The sequence below is a fragment of the Triturus cristatus genome, chromosome 3_2 (genome assembly GCF_964204655.1).
Source record: "Triturus cristatus chromosome 3_2, aTriCri1.1, whole genome shotgun sequence".
Classification (NCBI taxonomy): Eukaryota; Metazoa; Chordata; class Amphibia; order Caudata; family Salamandridae; genus Triturus; species Triturus cristatus.
Window position 1 is genome coordinate 1,075,068,640 of NC_140584.1, and position 18,201 is coordinate 1,075,086,840.

The window sequence follows — 18,201 nt, forward strand, 5'->3', positions numbered from 1 at the left end:
TATGACACACTCTCATTCCACTAAAGCCCCACTTTCTATTGGAATAGGTGCTGCCGTTTTCCTCCCTCCTCAAGTTACCCCACTTGATCTTAGTGGGCATGGTCTTGAATTGGTTTCTCTTTGTGTGCGCCCATCAAACACTTCTACATATGCCCGTAAAAAGAGACAAAGGTGCCTGTCACCAACTAAGGCAGGCCCTGAATGCAGACACTGACGCTCCTCCAGGAAGGCCAGTTGGGTCTGGAGCCTCCTGTGAAGGTCTACATGGAACAAAGCTCCCCAGCCTCATGGCCTCCACCCAAGTCCCCCCGTCCAGAGTATTCTCTTGAGTAGACATTTGCCTCTTTAAGTTCCACTATGTCACCCACATCATAACTGCTGTAGCTCACTGTGCACATCACCTCACATTGTGCCATGATTCATTTCCATTCAGTAATTGAGATAATCATCCAGCCTAATCTGAGACATGCTTCTGAAGTAGCCAGGCTTCCTGTAGACAATTATTGTGCCAGAAATCAGCCCCACGTTGGACCATTTTGTGCTACTAGACAGTCCTCTCCAGATAGTTAATGCCCCTGAAATGATGCTTATAATTCTTTTATTGCCCAGCCCTGTTTCCATTGAAGTACTACTGTGCCAGAAATGTGGCTCCCATCCAGAATTCTGAACACAGGGTCCTCCTTGTTAATTTTCTCCAAACATTTATAAAAGTAACCCGTTTGCCATTTCAATGTTATCATTTAATTTGAAAACTGGGAGCCTTAAAGATAACAGATGAGGGATAATGGTGATCTGTCTCAGTAAGCTCTCAGGCATCTCAAAAAGAATGCTCTTTTCTGTTTTATGTGTTCACTAATTTCCATTGACTGTGGTGAATTATGACTCTTTTCTGCCGAAAGGTGTTGATTTTCGCTCTTCTCTTTCTTGCAGTGTGACAGTGACAGTGATCAAGAAGAGAAGGTAAGCCCAAATGTGCAAAGTGCTACAGTATCTCTAGGAGGCCTGTGTGAGGGTGTGTGGCACGGCAGCCATCGGCGCGTACACTGCATCTATCGTTTTGTACACCGCAGCCATCATCCTGTACACCGCAGCCATCATCCCGTACACCTCAGCCATCATCCCGTACACCGCAGCCATAATCCCGTACACTGCAGCAATCATCCCGTACACCGCAGCCATTATCCCGTAAACCGCAGCCATCATCCTGTACACCGCAGCCATTGGCGCGTACACCGCAGCCATCATCCCGTACACCGCAGCCATCATCCCGTACACCGCAGCCATCATCCCGTACACCGCAGCCATCATCCCGTACACCTCAGCCATCATCCCGTACACCTCAGCCATCATCGCGTACACTGCAGCCATCATCGCGTACACTGCAGCCATCATCCCGTACACCACAGCCATCATTACATACACCACAGCCATCATTGCGTACACACACAGTCAGTTTGCCGTAGTTATTCTTTATGCTCAATGACACATTTGGACCTTATTTAGAGTTTGGTGGACAAGATACTCCATTCAAACTTGAAGGATATCCCATCTGCTGAATTACAAGTGTCACCGGCTAGAATGCTCTTGTAATACGCCAACGGATATGTGTGTGTATGGGACACATCTGAAGCTCAAATTGTTGTACATTTAAAGCTGTTTGGGGGAAATAAAGTATTGTTATTTTATTTTAAGGCATAGTTATGAAGAAATTGTACTTGTAAAAATGTTTAAGGACTTTGCATATGTTAATTAAGTTGCTATGGTTCCTGTTGCAAGATCATTTTCCAAGCTGATCCTTGTTTTGCAGTCTCCAGACCAGCCAGCTTTTGGGTGTAAATTCTGTGCCAGATTAAAAGCGCCAAGAACTATTTATTTTTGATAACTTAATCTTTTGTACTAAAAGCTATTCTGGATGTGCATACAGTACAAGGAATACACACTGAAAGAGTTCAATGACCCCTGTAGTGAAGTATACATAGTGACCTATTGTGCCTTTTTAAATGTAGTTACTAGTTAGTGAAAGGCATTTGTTTTAACACCTTTGGGAAACATATTTTAAATGCCCCAAGGTTGATTTTTGACTAACTGAAGATTTTTCAGTACTTTGAGAAGAGTACACCCTTCTCTTGCAGTTCTGTTTCCCTACTCATCTGTGATCATTTAAGAATGATGGTGTCTGGTGCACAAAATACTTTGAATTTGCAAAGCCTATGCACCAGACTTAGCAAATACAAAATCTGAATGCGTAATGCACAGTTGTGCATTTGAAATCCCTTATGCGTTGGTAGTGAAGGGGATAGCCAAAGGCATTTCTTCACACCTGCAATTTGCAACAGACTAAACAGATGCTTACTGAATGTGTTTTCCAGCTGAAAATGATGGAATGTTTATCATCAGCCAAGGGCAGGCTGTAAATATTCACAAAATGTAAACTGTTACAAATTGACAGCCTACACTATGTGCAGACTGCAGACTTTGGGAGGGGCAGGCATTGGTCCCATAGAACACTGAATGTACTCCTGATGTACATTCACGTGGTGCCACTGATTTTGACATTGTGGCCTCTGTACCTTTAATGGCGGCACATTGAGGATGCAAATACAAGGATGGGGGTAGGGCCGGACTGGGATCACAAACCAGTCCTGGCAATTACGTCCGACCAGCCCAGAGCAGAGGCTGTAGGGTGGCGGGTGCGTTTGGGGGAGGTCACACGTAATTTCCAGGGGTGGAACACTGCTGCTGCGCTTTTGATACAAGGGGCTGGTTTTGTAGCACAGCTGCAAAACCGGCCCCCAGCAACCAAAACGACCCCCACCCTTCCGGCCCACTGGGGAAATGCCCGGTGTCAACTAGGGCCACTCTGGCTCTGGATCGGGGTCTTCTATCAGGTCACCCAGCCCAGTACGTACTACTTTTTACAAAAACTTCCAATACGATTTTGCAACAAACTCTTTTGCGGCACAAGGGCTTTGGGCATCTTTCGAACATCAATTGGAGAGTATGATTGCACTAAAGTGAAAATGTTAAATGTAAAGGATATATAGGATAAAATGTCATTAACTGAATAATGTTCAGTTTAGAATTTCTTTATTACATTTATTGAGGTATGTAAAATAGTGCAGTAGCACAATCGACCTAGCCACAGGCAACCTAGCCAACCTATGAGTATACAAAGACATAGGTGTTAACTGAGGTTATACTTGTGTGCAAATGCAGAAGAAACATCATCACAGTGGGATAAGCCTAAGGGGCAACAGAGACACAACCTAGAATGGTAGGAATAAATTGTTAAAAAGAATAAGCAGTCCGAAGAAGAACAAGGGAGACTTTACTAAAGTCTGTGTCCAGAAGAAAAGAAAGTCCATTAGGATGTTTAATTTTTGTGAGCCGTTCAGCCTAGCCAAGGAAAGCCCTTAATACTGGTGACACTACTGTATATGGTGAGATTCGAATCAAAGTAGTCATGGAACCCATCACAATGTAGAGTCTTTGAGATTTCAAGGAACTCTGAAGTAAATCATGCACTATCCGTTTATAAAGGAACTGGGATTTCATGTGTGGAGCATCATTTTTATTGTTGTTACTGTTTTATTTAGCGCAAACAACATCCAGTGCATGACAGAGGTTTTCATATAAGAAAAGTTTCTCAAAGCTTTGCACAGCTTTTATATGCACCATGGCAGATGTATCAGAATGATGATCGGCAGATTTACCTGTGGTAATATAAATAGTCCAAAATGCTCTGGTTTTCATGAAAATGTGGACACAGGTGTAAACGTTTCCAACATTTAAGGTGGCAAAGTTTTTCAAAACCTTCAAGAAATTTGTGAGAAGAAAACTTTCCCCAGGCATACATACATACAGGTGTTTTCTTGCACAGTAAATTGGTTGTGTTTATTTGTTCTGTCTTTAGTATTGTTACTGTTTTACATCAATCTAGGGATTACCCCTGGGAATCTCCTAAAATACCTTGAGTAGTTTGATTGGTTAGAAATCTGTTATTGGATGCCCCCAATCCTTTTTAGGTCTTCCCAACCAGGCAGCATTTAGAACCCGCCAATTGTGCACCATTGGTTCGCATTATTTTCACTTTCATTTGCTTGTTTCTTATTTAGTGTCTTGCTTTCCTTCTTCTTGTGTTTGTCCATCCTCTGGGCATAGCCTCTTTACCATCCTTTTGATTGGCTGACTTGACTGACTTCCACTGCTCACATTTAGAGAATTTCTTTTTTTATGTAAGCACTCCATGAGAGTGCATGTATTGTTCAGCTCTCTCCCTAGTGTGCAACTGAATCCCTCAAATACCTGCCTCTTGCGCTCTGTGTTGCTCCCACTCTTGCTTTCTCCCTTGTGGGCTCCTTATTCTGTTGAATGCCTCCCCATTCCAAACGCTCAGTGATGCTTCCTTCTCTCCCCACACTGGCTTTTTAGGCACACTGTCTCCTGCGACATATATTGTTTCCTAACAGTGGGCTTAGACGCTCCCCATTGCTTACCACTTGTTTGCCTAATTTTCACTCTAATTTGCTTATTGGTCATCTGCCGTAGGCTTTCTACCTTTTCATGTTCTGGAGCATGGACACATTACTTGTGTCCTTCCACAGCTCCTTTTTTAGGCACTACTTTTTTCTTTTTATTCAAGCACTCTACCAGAGCGCATTAGTTTCAGCTTTCTCCCTTGTTTACTTCTCCCTCCCCTGTCTTCCTCTCACCCATCGACCCCTTCTGTCCATTGTGTTGCCCTCCCAACTGCCAATCCTCCATTTGGCATGTTTAACCCCACCCACTCTACCTCTACTGCTTGTGTTGAAACCCCCTACCCGCTCTCTCTACGCTGGCCATGTTCCCTCCACACTGTCCATGCTGACCCTTCCATTGTCTGTTTTGCTACTTCCACCCACCGTCCCTTTGTTGTCTGTGTTGCCCGTCCCAAACCTTCCTGCACTCTGGCTGAGGTATAGTGCCTTTTAAAAACATTTTAACCATGCTGCACAGCAGCTGTGCTCCAGTAGAACATAGCTAAAAACATTGACAAAGCCAGTACCTTCCATAGGCGTAGCCTATTGGCTTTGTCAATGCTTGTTTGATTTTTATTTAATCCTACCCACATCCGTTGCTCGCCTGTTTACTCCCCAGTGCTACCCTGCTCCTCCCACCTACTGCCAGTCCTTAAAATGCTTATTTTTACATTTTTTGAAGGTCCAAACAGTTACCATTTGCAGTTGGTCCGCTCCACTTTCACAATAGCACTTTTTTTAGGTCGAGCATTCAAGACCTCTTGTTTCTACTTTAGTATATACTTATATGCGTATGTATTTTGTGGGCTCTAGAGATCAGCCCTAGGACTTCTCTGCTTCCGCTTAGGGACTTTTTCTGTTCAATTGCCTCTATTTAACTGTCTTGATAGAAAACGACCACTAGAGATCAGTAAAATACCAGAATTGCTTTCTGTTTGTTCAACTGCCTCTATTTAACTGTCTTGAGAGAAAACGACCAGTAGAGGTCAGTAAAATACCAGAATTGCTTTCTGTTGATGGACTGTCTTTTTTTATTTTTCTGGCAACTGACTCTATTGAACTTTCTTGATAGAAAACGACCAGCAGAGGTCAGTAAAATACCAGAATCACTTTAGCATTCTCTAAATTCCAGTCAAAAGAAATTGTCTTCAATGAGCATCTGTAGACAATAATATTTTTTTCAAATCTTGTATTTTATTTTCAGTGATATGAACACCAAAGGCCCAGATTTTATATTAAAAACAGAGCTTCGGACTATAACATTTCCCGCTGAAAGGCAATATTTCTCTCCATGTGTTCTCATACCTGGCGTGTCACATAGTTTGGTGCTTACTTTTTCCTCCACGATAAAGAACAGTAGATGTTTTAGCACCCAGGCTAATGTGCTGCATAGCTAAATACATATTAGCTTACCCCAGCTTAGCGCATTAGCGTGCAGCGCCTGATTTGTGTATAGCTACTGCTGTTTTAGAACTCCCGCTTTTTGTATCTTGGTTTTTTGTGTTATTTTATTCCCTGTTTTTAATCTTAGCCTTGCCTACCAGCTCAGTGCAACTGCCTATAGTCTAGCGCATTAGCGTGCAGTGTCTGAACAGTTTACAGCTATTGCTGTTTGTAAAATCCCCGCTGTTGTGTTTTTTGGTTAGTTTCTGTCCTTGCTCACCCGCACTGCTGTCATCTTACCTTGCACCTTAAAAACGGACTATTTCACCGCTTTTTTGCGGGCCCCTCGCCCTTGTCACGGTGGCCGCCATCTTGTGTGAGGAGCGATCCATCACGCGCTCTAGTCTTCCTCTAGGAGGCTCGACCTCCATAAATGGCAGGTAACTTCAGGGCTCCTATCCCAGCTTAGCGCATTAGCGTGCAGCGCCTGATTTGTGTATAGCTACTGCTGTTTTAGAACTCCCGCTTTTTGTATCTTGGTTTTTTGTGTTATTTTATTCCCTGTTTTTAATCTTAGCCTTGCCTACCAGCTCAGTGCAACTGCCTATAGTCTAGCGCATTAGCGTGCAGTGTCTGAACAGTTTACAGCTATTGCTGTTTGTAAAATCCCCGCTGTTGTGTTTTTTGGTTAGTTTCTGTCCTTGCTCACCCGCACTGCTGTCATCTTACCTTGCACCTTAAAAACGGACTATTTCACCGCTTTTTTGCGGGCCCCTCGCCCTTGTCACGGTGGCCGCCATCTTGTGTGAGGAGCGATCCATCACGCGCTCTAGTCTTCCTCTAGGAGGCTCGACCTCCATAAATGGCAGGTAACTTCAGGGCTCCTATTCCAGCTTAGCGCATTAGCGTGCAGCGCCTGATTTGTGTATAGCTACTGCTGTTTTAGAACTCCCGCTTTTTGTATCTTGGTTTTTTGTGTTATTTTATTCCCTGTTTTTAATCTTAGCCTTGCCTACCAGCTCAGTGCAACTGCCTATAGTCTAGCGCATTAGTGTGCAGTGTCTGAACAGTTTACAGCTATTGCTGTTTGTAAAATCCCCGCTGTTGTGTTTTTTGGTTAGTTTCTGTCCTTGCTCACCCGCACTGCTGTCATCTTACCTTGCACCTTAAAAACGGACTATTTCACCGCTTTTTTGCGGGCCCCTCGCCCTTGTCACGGTGGCCGCCATCTTGTGTGAGGAGCGATCCATCACGCGCTCTAGTCTTCCTCTAGGAGGCTCGACCTCCATAAATGGCAGTCATGCTGACGCGCAGCGTCATCGCGCAGCGGGGTCGCCGGTCTTCCGCCGGGGTTACGCCAGAGTTCAGCCCGTCTGCGCCCGTCCGCGCTGAGGACGGGCTGCAGGTCGGGCTGGACCCGGTCGACGTACCTCCGCCTCCCGGTAAGACATGTATGCGTTATTCTTCATCTGCGCTGTGGGCCCTCAGATCTCCCACATGCCCCGCTTCGCACTGTTGGACTCCACTGGGGCTACTATATTCCCGCCGTTGTACTGTCTGTTTTTCCCCCTTTCATCCCCTTGCCACTTGCTCGACTAGCTCATGCTCTTCCTCTTCCAAGCCCAAGGTTTTCCATAACACTGGGTTCTTACTAAATGCGCGCCCACTAATTAAGCATAATCTTGCTTTCCACGATTTCGTGGACGAAAGGCAGCCAGATTGGGTCTTCATTACGGAGACTTGGGCTACTGACTCCTCAGGACATGACCTTTTGTTAGCCATTCCTGACGGCTATTCTTTACATCGGCTTGACAGACCTAAACGCAGAGGAGGAGGTATTGCCATTCTTTTTAAATCGTCCCTGTTATGCACGATTAAGCCACTTTCCTCGCCCCAAGATGGTTTTGAAGCTTTATACTTTTGTATTACTTGTGCCCCTTCAGTCTCCTTTACGGGTATACTGATCTATAGGCCGCCTGGTTATAGAGCTAACTTTGCTTTGGATTTATTGAGAATCCTCGAACCATATTTTGGAAAGCCCTCCTTCACTATTTTAGGTGACCTCAATTTCCATCTTGATGAGGTTCACTCTAAGGATACTACATCACTGGTTGAATCTCTTGCAGCCTGTGATCTTACCCAGCTTGTTACCAACGCTACTCATATAGCTGGCCATATCCTTGACGGGGTGTTCTCCAATGACACAAGACTTTCCAGCGGCATACCCTTACCGCTAGTGTGGACAGACCACTTTGCTGTCCCTCTGCAGTTAGCCTTTTCTCTTTCTCATGGGATTAAGAAAGGGACCACCCCTTTTGTTTCCAGGAGAAACTTTAGAAATCTCACGAATTAGGCTTTTGCCCCTTTTGTTCCCACACCAGAGGCTCTTTCCCTAAAAGATGCGGCTGAGGCAGCACATGATCTGCAGGATTCTATCGCTAATGCAGTGGAAAAGTTTGCTCCTGCATCCCTGCGATATGTAGCCCGGCGTAAACCATCTGCGCCATGGTTCTCGGACCATCTTAGAGTACTACGACAGGGTTGTAGAAGCAGTGAGAGAAGATGGAGGAAATCTTGGGATCCCATGGACAGGGAGGCCCACAAGTCTGCTCTACGGGAGTATAAGCAGAAAGTGATAATGGAGAAGCAGGAATACTTCTCCAACCTTACCAGCTCACTCACTTCCTCTAGGGAGCTTTTTAAAATTGCTGGCTCGCTGTGCTCCCTCCAACTTCCAGACCCCGTAGTCAGCTCTCAGCGTCTTTGTGACGATATTGCAGACTTTTTCTATACTAAGATCTTAGATATTCATACTTCCTTGGAAGCACAACGTCTCTCCTTGTCGGAAAATTTTCCGTCAGTCCCGCTCAGCCCCCCTTCAGTCCCTCCTAGCCTCCTTTTTGTATTTCCTTTAATGTCTCTGGAGGGTCTGAATGTTCTTTTGGATAGGATCAAATCCTCTTCTCCTCTTGATCCACTGCCGCTCAAAAAGTTAAAAGAGTGTAGGAACAGTCTTCTCCCTCCCCTACTTGAGGTGATGAATAAGGCAATTGCTCAAGGCACTTTTCCATCAATATGGAAGAAGGCCATTGTGAAGCCGCTCCTTAAGAAGCCTTCACTTGATCCCGGCCTCCTGAAAAATTTCAGACCTATTTCTCTGCTCCCTGCACCTGCAAAAATTTTAGAAGCTCACCTGAATCGCCATCTATCCTCTTTTCTTGAAGCCTCGGAGTATCTTGACATTACCCAGCATGGTTTTCGAAAACATCACAGCACAGAATCTGCTCTCACCTCTGTAGTCGATAACATCCGACGCAAGGTGGATGCTGGACAAACTACTGTTCTTGTGCTATTGGACCTCACAGCCGCATTTGACACTCTGTCTCCTGCCATTTTAACATCTCGGCTTAGGGAGGCAGGTGTCACTGGTCTGGCACTGAGTCTCCTTAATTCCTTTCTCCTTGATAGGGAACAGAGAGTGATGCTCGGCAACCACCTCTCCCCTGCAAAGTCTCTGCAATGTGGGGTGCCACAGGGGTCGGCATTAAGTCCCACCCTGTTTAATATCTACGTGGCCCCCCTTGCTAGACTAGTAAGATCGCAGGGGATGGAGGTGGTATCATACGCCGATGACACCCAGATTATGGTCTCGCTGACTCAATCCTCTGTCATAACATCTGCCTTTAGCTTCAGGTCCTGCATGCAACATGTTGCAGACTGGATGGTTGCCAACTCCCTGAAGCTAAATGGCGACAAGACTGAGGTTTTGATCTTCGGGAAGGACCAAGAGATTTGGTCGAGTGAGTGGTGGCCTCCCTCTCTTGGCATCTGCCCGACCCCTTCTCAATCTGCCAGAAATCTGGGTGTAATGTTCGATACCTCACTCTCGATGTCCCTACAGGTGAATCGGACTGTGTCGACCTGCTGGGGCGTGATCAGGACGCTCAATAGAATTCGCAGCTATTTGTCACCTCAAGCTCGTAAGCAGATTGCAGTCGCCCTTGTTGGTTCCAGGCTGGACTATTGCAACTCTCTTTACATGGAAGCCAACAAGGGCCTCATACATCGACTGCAAATCGTGCAGAACGCTGCTGCACGCTTTGTCCTGGATCTTTCCAGGGCTTCTTCTGCTACTGCTGCGAGGAGAGACCTTCATTGGTTGCCTATTCAGCACAGAATTTATTTTAAAATTCTGTGTTTGACATATAGAGCACTGGAGGATGAATCTAAAGGCGCTATCGGCTCTCTGCTTACTCGTTACCGCCCCTCAAGGCCTCTGCGCTCTTCAGGGCTGTTTCAACTAGTTGTTCCTCGCTTTAAGCTCACCAGATGGGGAGCCAGGGCCTTTTCAGTTGTTGCTCCACAACTTTGGAACAACCTGCCGATAGAGTTGAAGACACTGCCCTCTTTAGCGCTGTTTAAAAAGGCCCTAAAAACTTGGTGCTTTTCCAGAGCTTACACAGGTTGAGCTGCAGGAGCTTTGTTATGAGCTGGATTTGGAATTAGGCGCCTTGACGCCCATTGGGCTATGTTCGCGCATAACAAGATCCCTTTTATTATTATTATTATTATATAAGGTCCCAAAGGCAAGACCGATTGCATTGCAAATGCTTGTTTAAATGTACTGCCACTGCTCAAAGTGGAATCTACCATCTTAGATCGGAAATAAAAAAATAATAAAATGGCACTTGCATCATTTAGTAGACGCACACACATGCTTGTTGATGTCTGTCATCACACAAGCTTGTGGCCATCTAACGTCATGACATCATGCTGCACTCTGTCATGTGCGCATCACCTCACCATGTCCTGTTTTTTTTTTTTTTATGCTGTCAGCCACGGCAAAAAATGTTGCTCACTGAGCATTGGCAAAGGTAACAGTTTCCAAAGATGAGATATATTGACTTTGCCAATGCTTGATTTTAAGAGTGGTGTACCAGAAAAATAAAGTGAGCCCCTGATTTTCTGACTATACTCACTGAACACGGCACTATTTCTCCATCCTACAAGGCACGCCATTCACAGCTCTGCACGCCAAAGCTCGCTCAGTGCTGCTAATTTGAATTCCTCAAGTGTAGCCCGTTATGGAATGTGAGGCATCATCATTTGAGCAGGTCAAGCATATTTAGATGTAGACAAATGGGTCTTTTTTGATTTCCTTTAAAATTGGGTAACGACAGAAGTGCTCCCCGGAGAAATCATGTTCTGCCTGGCGTCCATGATGGACGGGAGGAATGCAAGCGAGATAAGAACAGGCGCTTGTCTCGCGCCTCTGTTGCTGAAGGACGGTCGGGACTGTCAGCTCGATGACATGTGCATTACCCATGTCATTTTAAACAAAGTGACCTGTGAAAAAGTGCGCTCGGCTGTGACACGATAATGGGCTGTTGGATGGCAGACAAAGTACACAGCGCGGCCGAGGCACTGGATTACGCCTTTGTTTAACTGGCACGCGGGAGCGTCCTTCCGCCAGACGTGAGCGTCATCAGATCTCAGCCGTCAGGCCTCTGATGCCTCAGGAGAGCTAGGGAATGACAGACAATTCGTATTATTTCCATGTACGGCGTGCTACATCTGTCAAAATATTGGGTACAAATTACAGAGCTCGCATTAAAAATCTCTGCTGTACCTGTCTTCTGAGGAGAAATATGTTTGTCGTTGACAAATTCAAAATGTCGGAAGCTAAATAAAATTGTCCACTCCCTCTCAATTATCTAGTCTGATCTAGATCTGTCTGGGCTTCACCTACGCACGGAATGGAGGCACTCCATTATTATGTCAGCGTGGAGGCGGTAAATATGTGTAAAGCTTTTTCAAGTGCTTTGTATGAAGCATCTTCAAGGAACGCTCCAGACTGTTTCAGTTTCCCCAATGCTTTCAAAGTACTGGTGTGAACGCTGTCCTGCTTTTAATGACTCCAAAGTTATACAGAAGTACTCCTGTCCTGTAGTTAGATTGCACTGTGTTTTATTGTAACATTTGAATAGCACTTGCCTACCACTAATGAGGCCTCAAAGCACTGTTTTGGCTAAGTTAGTAGCAACTGAGTTTGTGGTGTATGGGTTTGTGGCTGCGCTTAAGCATGGCATAAGGCAGGAAGTTGTAGGAGTGGTGAAGTTACGCTTGCATATACTTACGATACTTACCTTACCATACTTACAATCGTTACTCATTTTGTTGACTATGTAACAATATATTCCCATGATTGTTCCTGGGGAGTAGTTGCATGTTGGTAGCCGGGTCTAAAGCAGGGATTTAAGTCAGATGAAAAAACGGGAGGTTCTGTCAAAGGGGCGTGGCCGATGTAATCATGGGTGTGGCGTAAAAACACCTAAACTAAAAATATGTGCTTAGCATAGTGTGCCCCCCAAGTGGTATTTTTCTGTTTCGGTCATTGCATCCAGATACATGATGCAACAAGTGACAGTTCACCTACAACAAGCCAGGACTATTGGCTTTGTCAATGGTTGTTAGTTGCATAAAATAAATAAGCAACAACTATGGCTTAGTTGTATATAATATTGAAAATGCTTCAGTTCTGAAATGATGAGACTGTGAAAGAACTAAAACGAGTCTCTTTGAAGTTACATCAAAGGTTTTGAGCAGTGGTACTGCTGAAGAGTTAAGATTTTCTTTTCCACTTGGGTGGTGAGGGCAAAAACGGGGAGCACGATAGGGACCCGTCTCCCCACCTGCTTTTAATAACTGACGGTGCTGAGCACTTAAAGCCCTGGTCTTAAGCAAGGTGCAACCTAAGGAAATAACAAGCATTAAAAATGCAATAGGCCTCGCCTTTCATTAAGTTAAAGCCATTTGCTTTGCTACACAATACCATTAGCAAAGCAAATGGCTTTAACTTAATCAAAGGCGAGACCTATTGTATTTTCAATGCTTGTTTTTCCAAGCATTGGCCGCGCGCGCACACAACTCCCGCTCTCCCCCTTCCCCACCACATATCGCGTCTCGCGGCCGCATCAATAAGATGTGGCCTAACGTCTAGAGCGTACGACCTCGAAGCTTGGTAACCAGGTTCGAGTCTCTGCGGCTCAACCTCTTGTGATTCTGGGCAAATCACTTCATCTCCCCACGCCTAACAAAACATGGATGTGCCCGTCTGGAACAGCTGGTGCTCGTGTAAAGAGCCATGATACCTCTGGGTACCAACGTACTACTTTGTAAAATTAATCTCTTTCCCGATTGCAGTTACTAAACTGGAGCTCTTTCTCATGGTAAGTATATACATAACACAATTAAGTTACCACATTGAAACATGGAAAAAAACGCTCACTATTTCGGATTCATACATTGAAGAAATAATTGAATTTCGTGAAAGATGAACCGCACACAGGCCGATATAGAGAGTTAAGGCAGACGCACACTGACACACAGACACACAATAACAGACAATTATATAGACACACGGCCCCATGGATGTACACCGCGGCACAAGCACACAGACAGTGTCATACACACAGATGTGAGAGTAGGCATATCCACCCACACAGACACGCAAACACGCCGGTAGAATCACAAACACAGACACAGAGGCACACAAACACACACTCGCGGACACGTACACACAGACAGGGTCAAGCACACGGCACAAGAGCAAGCATTTAAACCTACTCACGCAAAACACACAGCTAGAGTCACACACAAACACACACTGACAGACACATGTGCACACAAATACATGCATGCAGTCATACAGAAACACGCAGGTGCATGCACGCACACGCTTGTGCACGCACAAACAAATCTCCATTTCACTAAAGTGCCAGGCTGAGGTGACAGTACTGGGTGTAATGAGGTGTCCTTTCTGCGCATGCGTGCTTGCATCTGCGTATGTGCATGCCAGTGCAGAAGCGATCAATCAGGGACAGGGAGCCAGCGGGTCACCTTCGACCCGTCACACTCCAGGGGCACAGATATGTGGGGGCATTGAACCGATGGGGAGGCGCTAAATTACGGAGTAAAGGCGCTTTTTACTGGTGGTTTCGGCAGGGAGCGCTGTGATTTGCACTTGTGCGCTTCCTTTTGAGTCCGCTGCTGCCACCCTCGGGCTGAGCCCGGGGGCCGCGGGGAGTGCCACTCTGGTGCCGGGGTGGGCACCTCCACGCCCGTCACTTGCACACAGAGCTAGGCCTCTTTCCGAAGAACCGGATGTGTCAGAGCATATACATTTGAGTAACATACCAACTGTTTATTTTAATTATATATATGTTATTATTTATATATATACATATTTTATACATGAGATATACATTATACAACGCGTGAATTTAATCTATATACAGAGAGGAGTGCGCACGCACACCGCACACAACACTGTGTTTGCTGCTTGTGACAGTTCACAGGGTCACCCTTCAAGACCCCAGTTTACGGGTGTGGTGGGTCAGACCTCAGAACTGGTTGGGTAAGTACGGACTGATCAATGGGACATCAAAAAAAAAAATTACACCACACCGCACACAGCCCTGTGTTTGCTGCTCGTGACGGTTCACAGGGTCACCCTTCAAGACCCCAGTTTCGGGTGTGGTGAGTCAGACCTCAGAACTGGTTGGGTAAGTATGGACTGTTCAATGGGACATCAAAAAAAAAAAGTTACAACGGTAAGCCGTTGCCGGTAAAGAGGGGGTAAATGTCCGAGTATGCGCCCACAGGGGCCGTGGTGCCTCAGCCGTGCCCAGCGTGAGGTGGCAGCGGTGGTCGCCCGTCTCCTCGGAGACGGTGGGCAGCCCCAGCTATGCAGAGCCACCGGCTGCCCCGGGCCTGATGAATGGCCCCCAGTGGCCGACGAAGAGCCGCAGTTGTTCGCTTTGTTCCTTACTGACTCCTGGCCGAGCCCCTTTGTGCCCCGCGATTGAAGCGCCCACGTCCACGCCCCTCGGTGCACAAAAAAGGGCACTAAATTGTAGTGACAGCCATGAAGTGTGCATTCGGCAGGGACGACGCGGTGCCCACTAGCCTGGGTCAGACGGGGCGGCAGATAGCAGAGTTAACTGACTCCACCCAAGAGAGAAACTGGTGCGGCCTGGTGCTCAGAATCCCCTTCTGAATGCCCCCCATGAATGAGTGCTCAGAAATCACTACAAAATGGCAACAAAATACCAATTTTAATTACCTGCAAGCAAGAACGGCGTGAAGGAACAAGGGGTGTATTACTACTCCTGTTGTGTGCGATGGAGCAAAAACCAAAGGAAATGTTGGACGGAGTGTTGAACATTGCAAGCACTCACCCCCAGTCAACTGATCTGGGTTTAATCCATCACCGTTCTTTAGCCCACTCTGCCACCCCAGTTCAGACATGGCCATATGCAAATCAGTCTGACCCTGTGCCTCATGGGAACAGTCCAGCCCGAACTGCCAAGCCATGTCTTCCCTGGACCGGAAACAAGCTTCCTAGGACCGGTTTCTGGCATTTCAGCCGTCTTCAGCCAGGCTTGCTTGAATCCAGTGGCAAAGTGAGCAAGGGACTCACGTCTGAGCATACCCTGCCAACTTATGGCGAACAAAGCAAAAACCAAAGGAAATGATGGACGGAGTGTTGAACATTGCAAGCACTCACCCCCAGTCAACTGATCTGGGTTTAATCCATCACCGTTCTTTAGCCTACTCTGCCACCCCAGTTCAGACATGGCCATATGCAAATCAGTCTGACCCTGTGCCTCATGGGAACAGTCCAGCCCGAACTGCCAAGCCATGTCTTCCCTGGACTGAAAACAAGCTTCCTAGGACCGGTTTCTGGCATTTCAGTCGTCTTCAGCCAGGCTTGCTTGAATCCAGTGGGAAAGTGAGCAAGGGACTCACGTCTGAGCATACCCTGCCAACTTATGGGGAACAAAGCAAAAACCAAAGGAAATGATGGACGGAGTGTTGAACATTGCAAGCACTCACCCCCAGTCAACTGATCTGGGTTTAATCCATCACCGTTCTTTAGCCCACTCTGCCACCCCAGTTCAGACATGGCCATATGCAAATCAGTCTGACTCTGTGCCTCATGGGAACAGTCCAGCCCGAACTGCCAAACCATGTCTTCCCTGGACCGGAAAAAAGCTTCCTAGGACCGGTTTCTGGCATTTCAGCCATCTTCAGCCAGGTTTGCTTGAATCCAGTGGCAAAGTGAGCAAGGGACTCATGTCTGAGCATACCCTGCCAACTTATGGCGAACAAAGCAAAAACCAAAGGAAATGATGGACGGAGTGTTGAACATTGCAAGCACTCACCCCCAGTCAACTGATCTGGGTTTAATCCATCACCATTTTTTAGCCCACTTTGCCACCCCAGTTCAGACATGGCCATATGCAAATCAGTCTGACCCTGTGCCTCATGGGAACAGTCCAGCCCGAACTGCCAAGCCATGTCTTCCCTGGACCGGAAACAAGCTTCCTAGGACCGATTTCTGGCATTTCAGCCGTCTTCAGCCAGGCTTGCTTGAATCCAGTGGCAAAGTGAGCAAGGGACTCACGTCTGAGCATACCCTGCCAACTTATGGCGAACAAAGCAAAAACCAAAGGAAATGATGGACGGAGTGTTGAACATTGCAAGCACTCACCCCCAGTCAACTGATCTGGGTTTAATCCATCACCATTCTTTAGCCCACTCTGCCACCCCAGTTCAGACATGGCCATATGCAAATCAGTCTGACCCTGTGCCTCATGGGAACAGTCCAGCCCGAACTGCCAAGCCATGTCTTCCCTGGACCGGAAACAAGCTTCCTAGGACCGGTTTCTGGCATTTCAGCCGTCTTCAGCCAGGCTTGCTTGAATCCAGTGGCAAAGTGAGCAAGGGACTCACGTCTGAGCATACCCTGCCAACTTATGGCGAAGAAAGCAAAAACCAAAGGAAATGATGGACGGAGTGTTGAATATTGCAAGCACTCACCCCCAGTCAACTGATCTGGGTTTAATCCATCACCGTTCTTTAGTCCACTCTGCCACCCCAGTTCAGACATGGCCATATGCAAATCAGTCTGACCCTGTGCCTCATGGGAACAGTCCAGCCCGAACTGCCAAGCCATGTCTTCCCTGGACCGGAAACAAGCTTCCTAGGACCGGTTTCTGGCATTTCAGCCATCTTCAGCCAGGCTTGCTTGAATCCAGTGGCAAAGTGAGCAAGGGACTCACGTCTGAGCATACCCTGCAAAATTGTTGCGAACAAAGCAAAAACCAAAGGAAATGATGGACGGAGTGTTGAACATTGCAAGCACTCACCCCCAGTCAACTGATCTGGGTTTAATCCATCACCGTTCTTTAGCCCACTCTGCCACCCCAGTTCAGACATAGCCATATGCAAATCAGTCTGACCCTGTGCCTCATGGGAACAGTCCAGCCCGAACTGCCAAGCCATGTCTTCCCTGGACCAGAAACAAACTTACTAGGACCGGTTTCTGGCATTGCAGCCGTCTTCAGCCAGGCTTGCTTGAATCCAGTGGCAAAGTGAGCAAGGAACTCACGTCTGAGCATACCCTGCCAACTTATGGCGAACAAAGCAAAAACCAAAGGAAATGATGGATGGAGTGTTGAACATTGCAAGCACTCACCCCCAGTCAACTGATCTGGGTTTAATCCATCACCGTTCTTTAGCCCACTCTGCCACCCCAGTTCAGACATGGCATATGCAAATCAGTCTGACCCTGTGCCTCATGGGAACAGTTCAGCCCGAACTGCCAAGCCATGTCTTCCCTGGACCGGAAACAAGATTCCTAGGACCGGTTTCTGGCATTTCAGCCGTCTTCAGCCAGGCTTGCTTGAATCCAGTGGCAAAGTGAGCAAGGGACTCACGTCTGAGCATACCCTGCCAACTTATGGCGAACAAAGCAAAAACCAAAGGAAATGATGGACGGAGTGTTGAACATTGCAAGCACTCACCCCCAGTCAACTGATCTGGCTTTAATCCATCACCGTTCTTTAGCCCACTCTGCCACCCCATTTCAGACATGGCCATATACAAATCAGTCTGAACCTGTGCCTCATGGGAACAGTCCAGCCCGAACTGCCAAGCCATGTCTTCCCTGGACCAGAAACAAGCTTCCTAGGACCGGTTTCTGGCATTTCAGCCGTCTTCAGCCAGGCTTGCTTGAATCCAGTGGGAAAGTGAGCAAGGGACTCACGTCTGAGCATACCCTGCCAACTTATGGGGAACAAAGCAAAAACCAAAGGAAATGATGGACGGAGTGTTGAACATTGCAAGCACTCACGCCCAGTCAACTGATCTGGGTTTAATCCATCACCGTTCTTTAGCCCACTCTGCCACCCCAGTTCAGACATGGCCATATGCAAATCAGTCTGACCCTGTGTCT

The 18,201-nt window shown here is 46.8% G+C and overlaps 1 protein-coding gene across 6 annotated transcripts in view; it reads left to right on the plus strand.

Moving 5' to 3' along the window:
* The window catches only part of AUTS2 (activator of transcription and developmental regulator AUTS2), a 2,674,869-nt gene that overhangs the window by 1,811,314 nt on the left and 845,354 nt on the right, over positions 1-18,201 (plus strand). For all 6 annotated transcript variants that reach the window (XM_085649809.1, XM_085649808.1, XM_085649807.1 and 3 more), the window contains one exon: positions 931-960. In XM_085649809.1, coding sequence (XP_085505935.1) covers positions 931-960 — 30 coding nt within the window. The remainder of the gene's footprint in view (positions 1-930; positions 961-18,201) is intronic.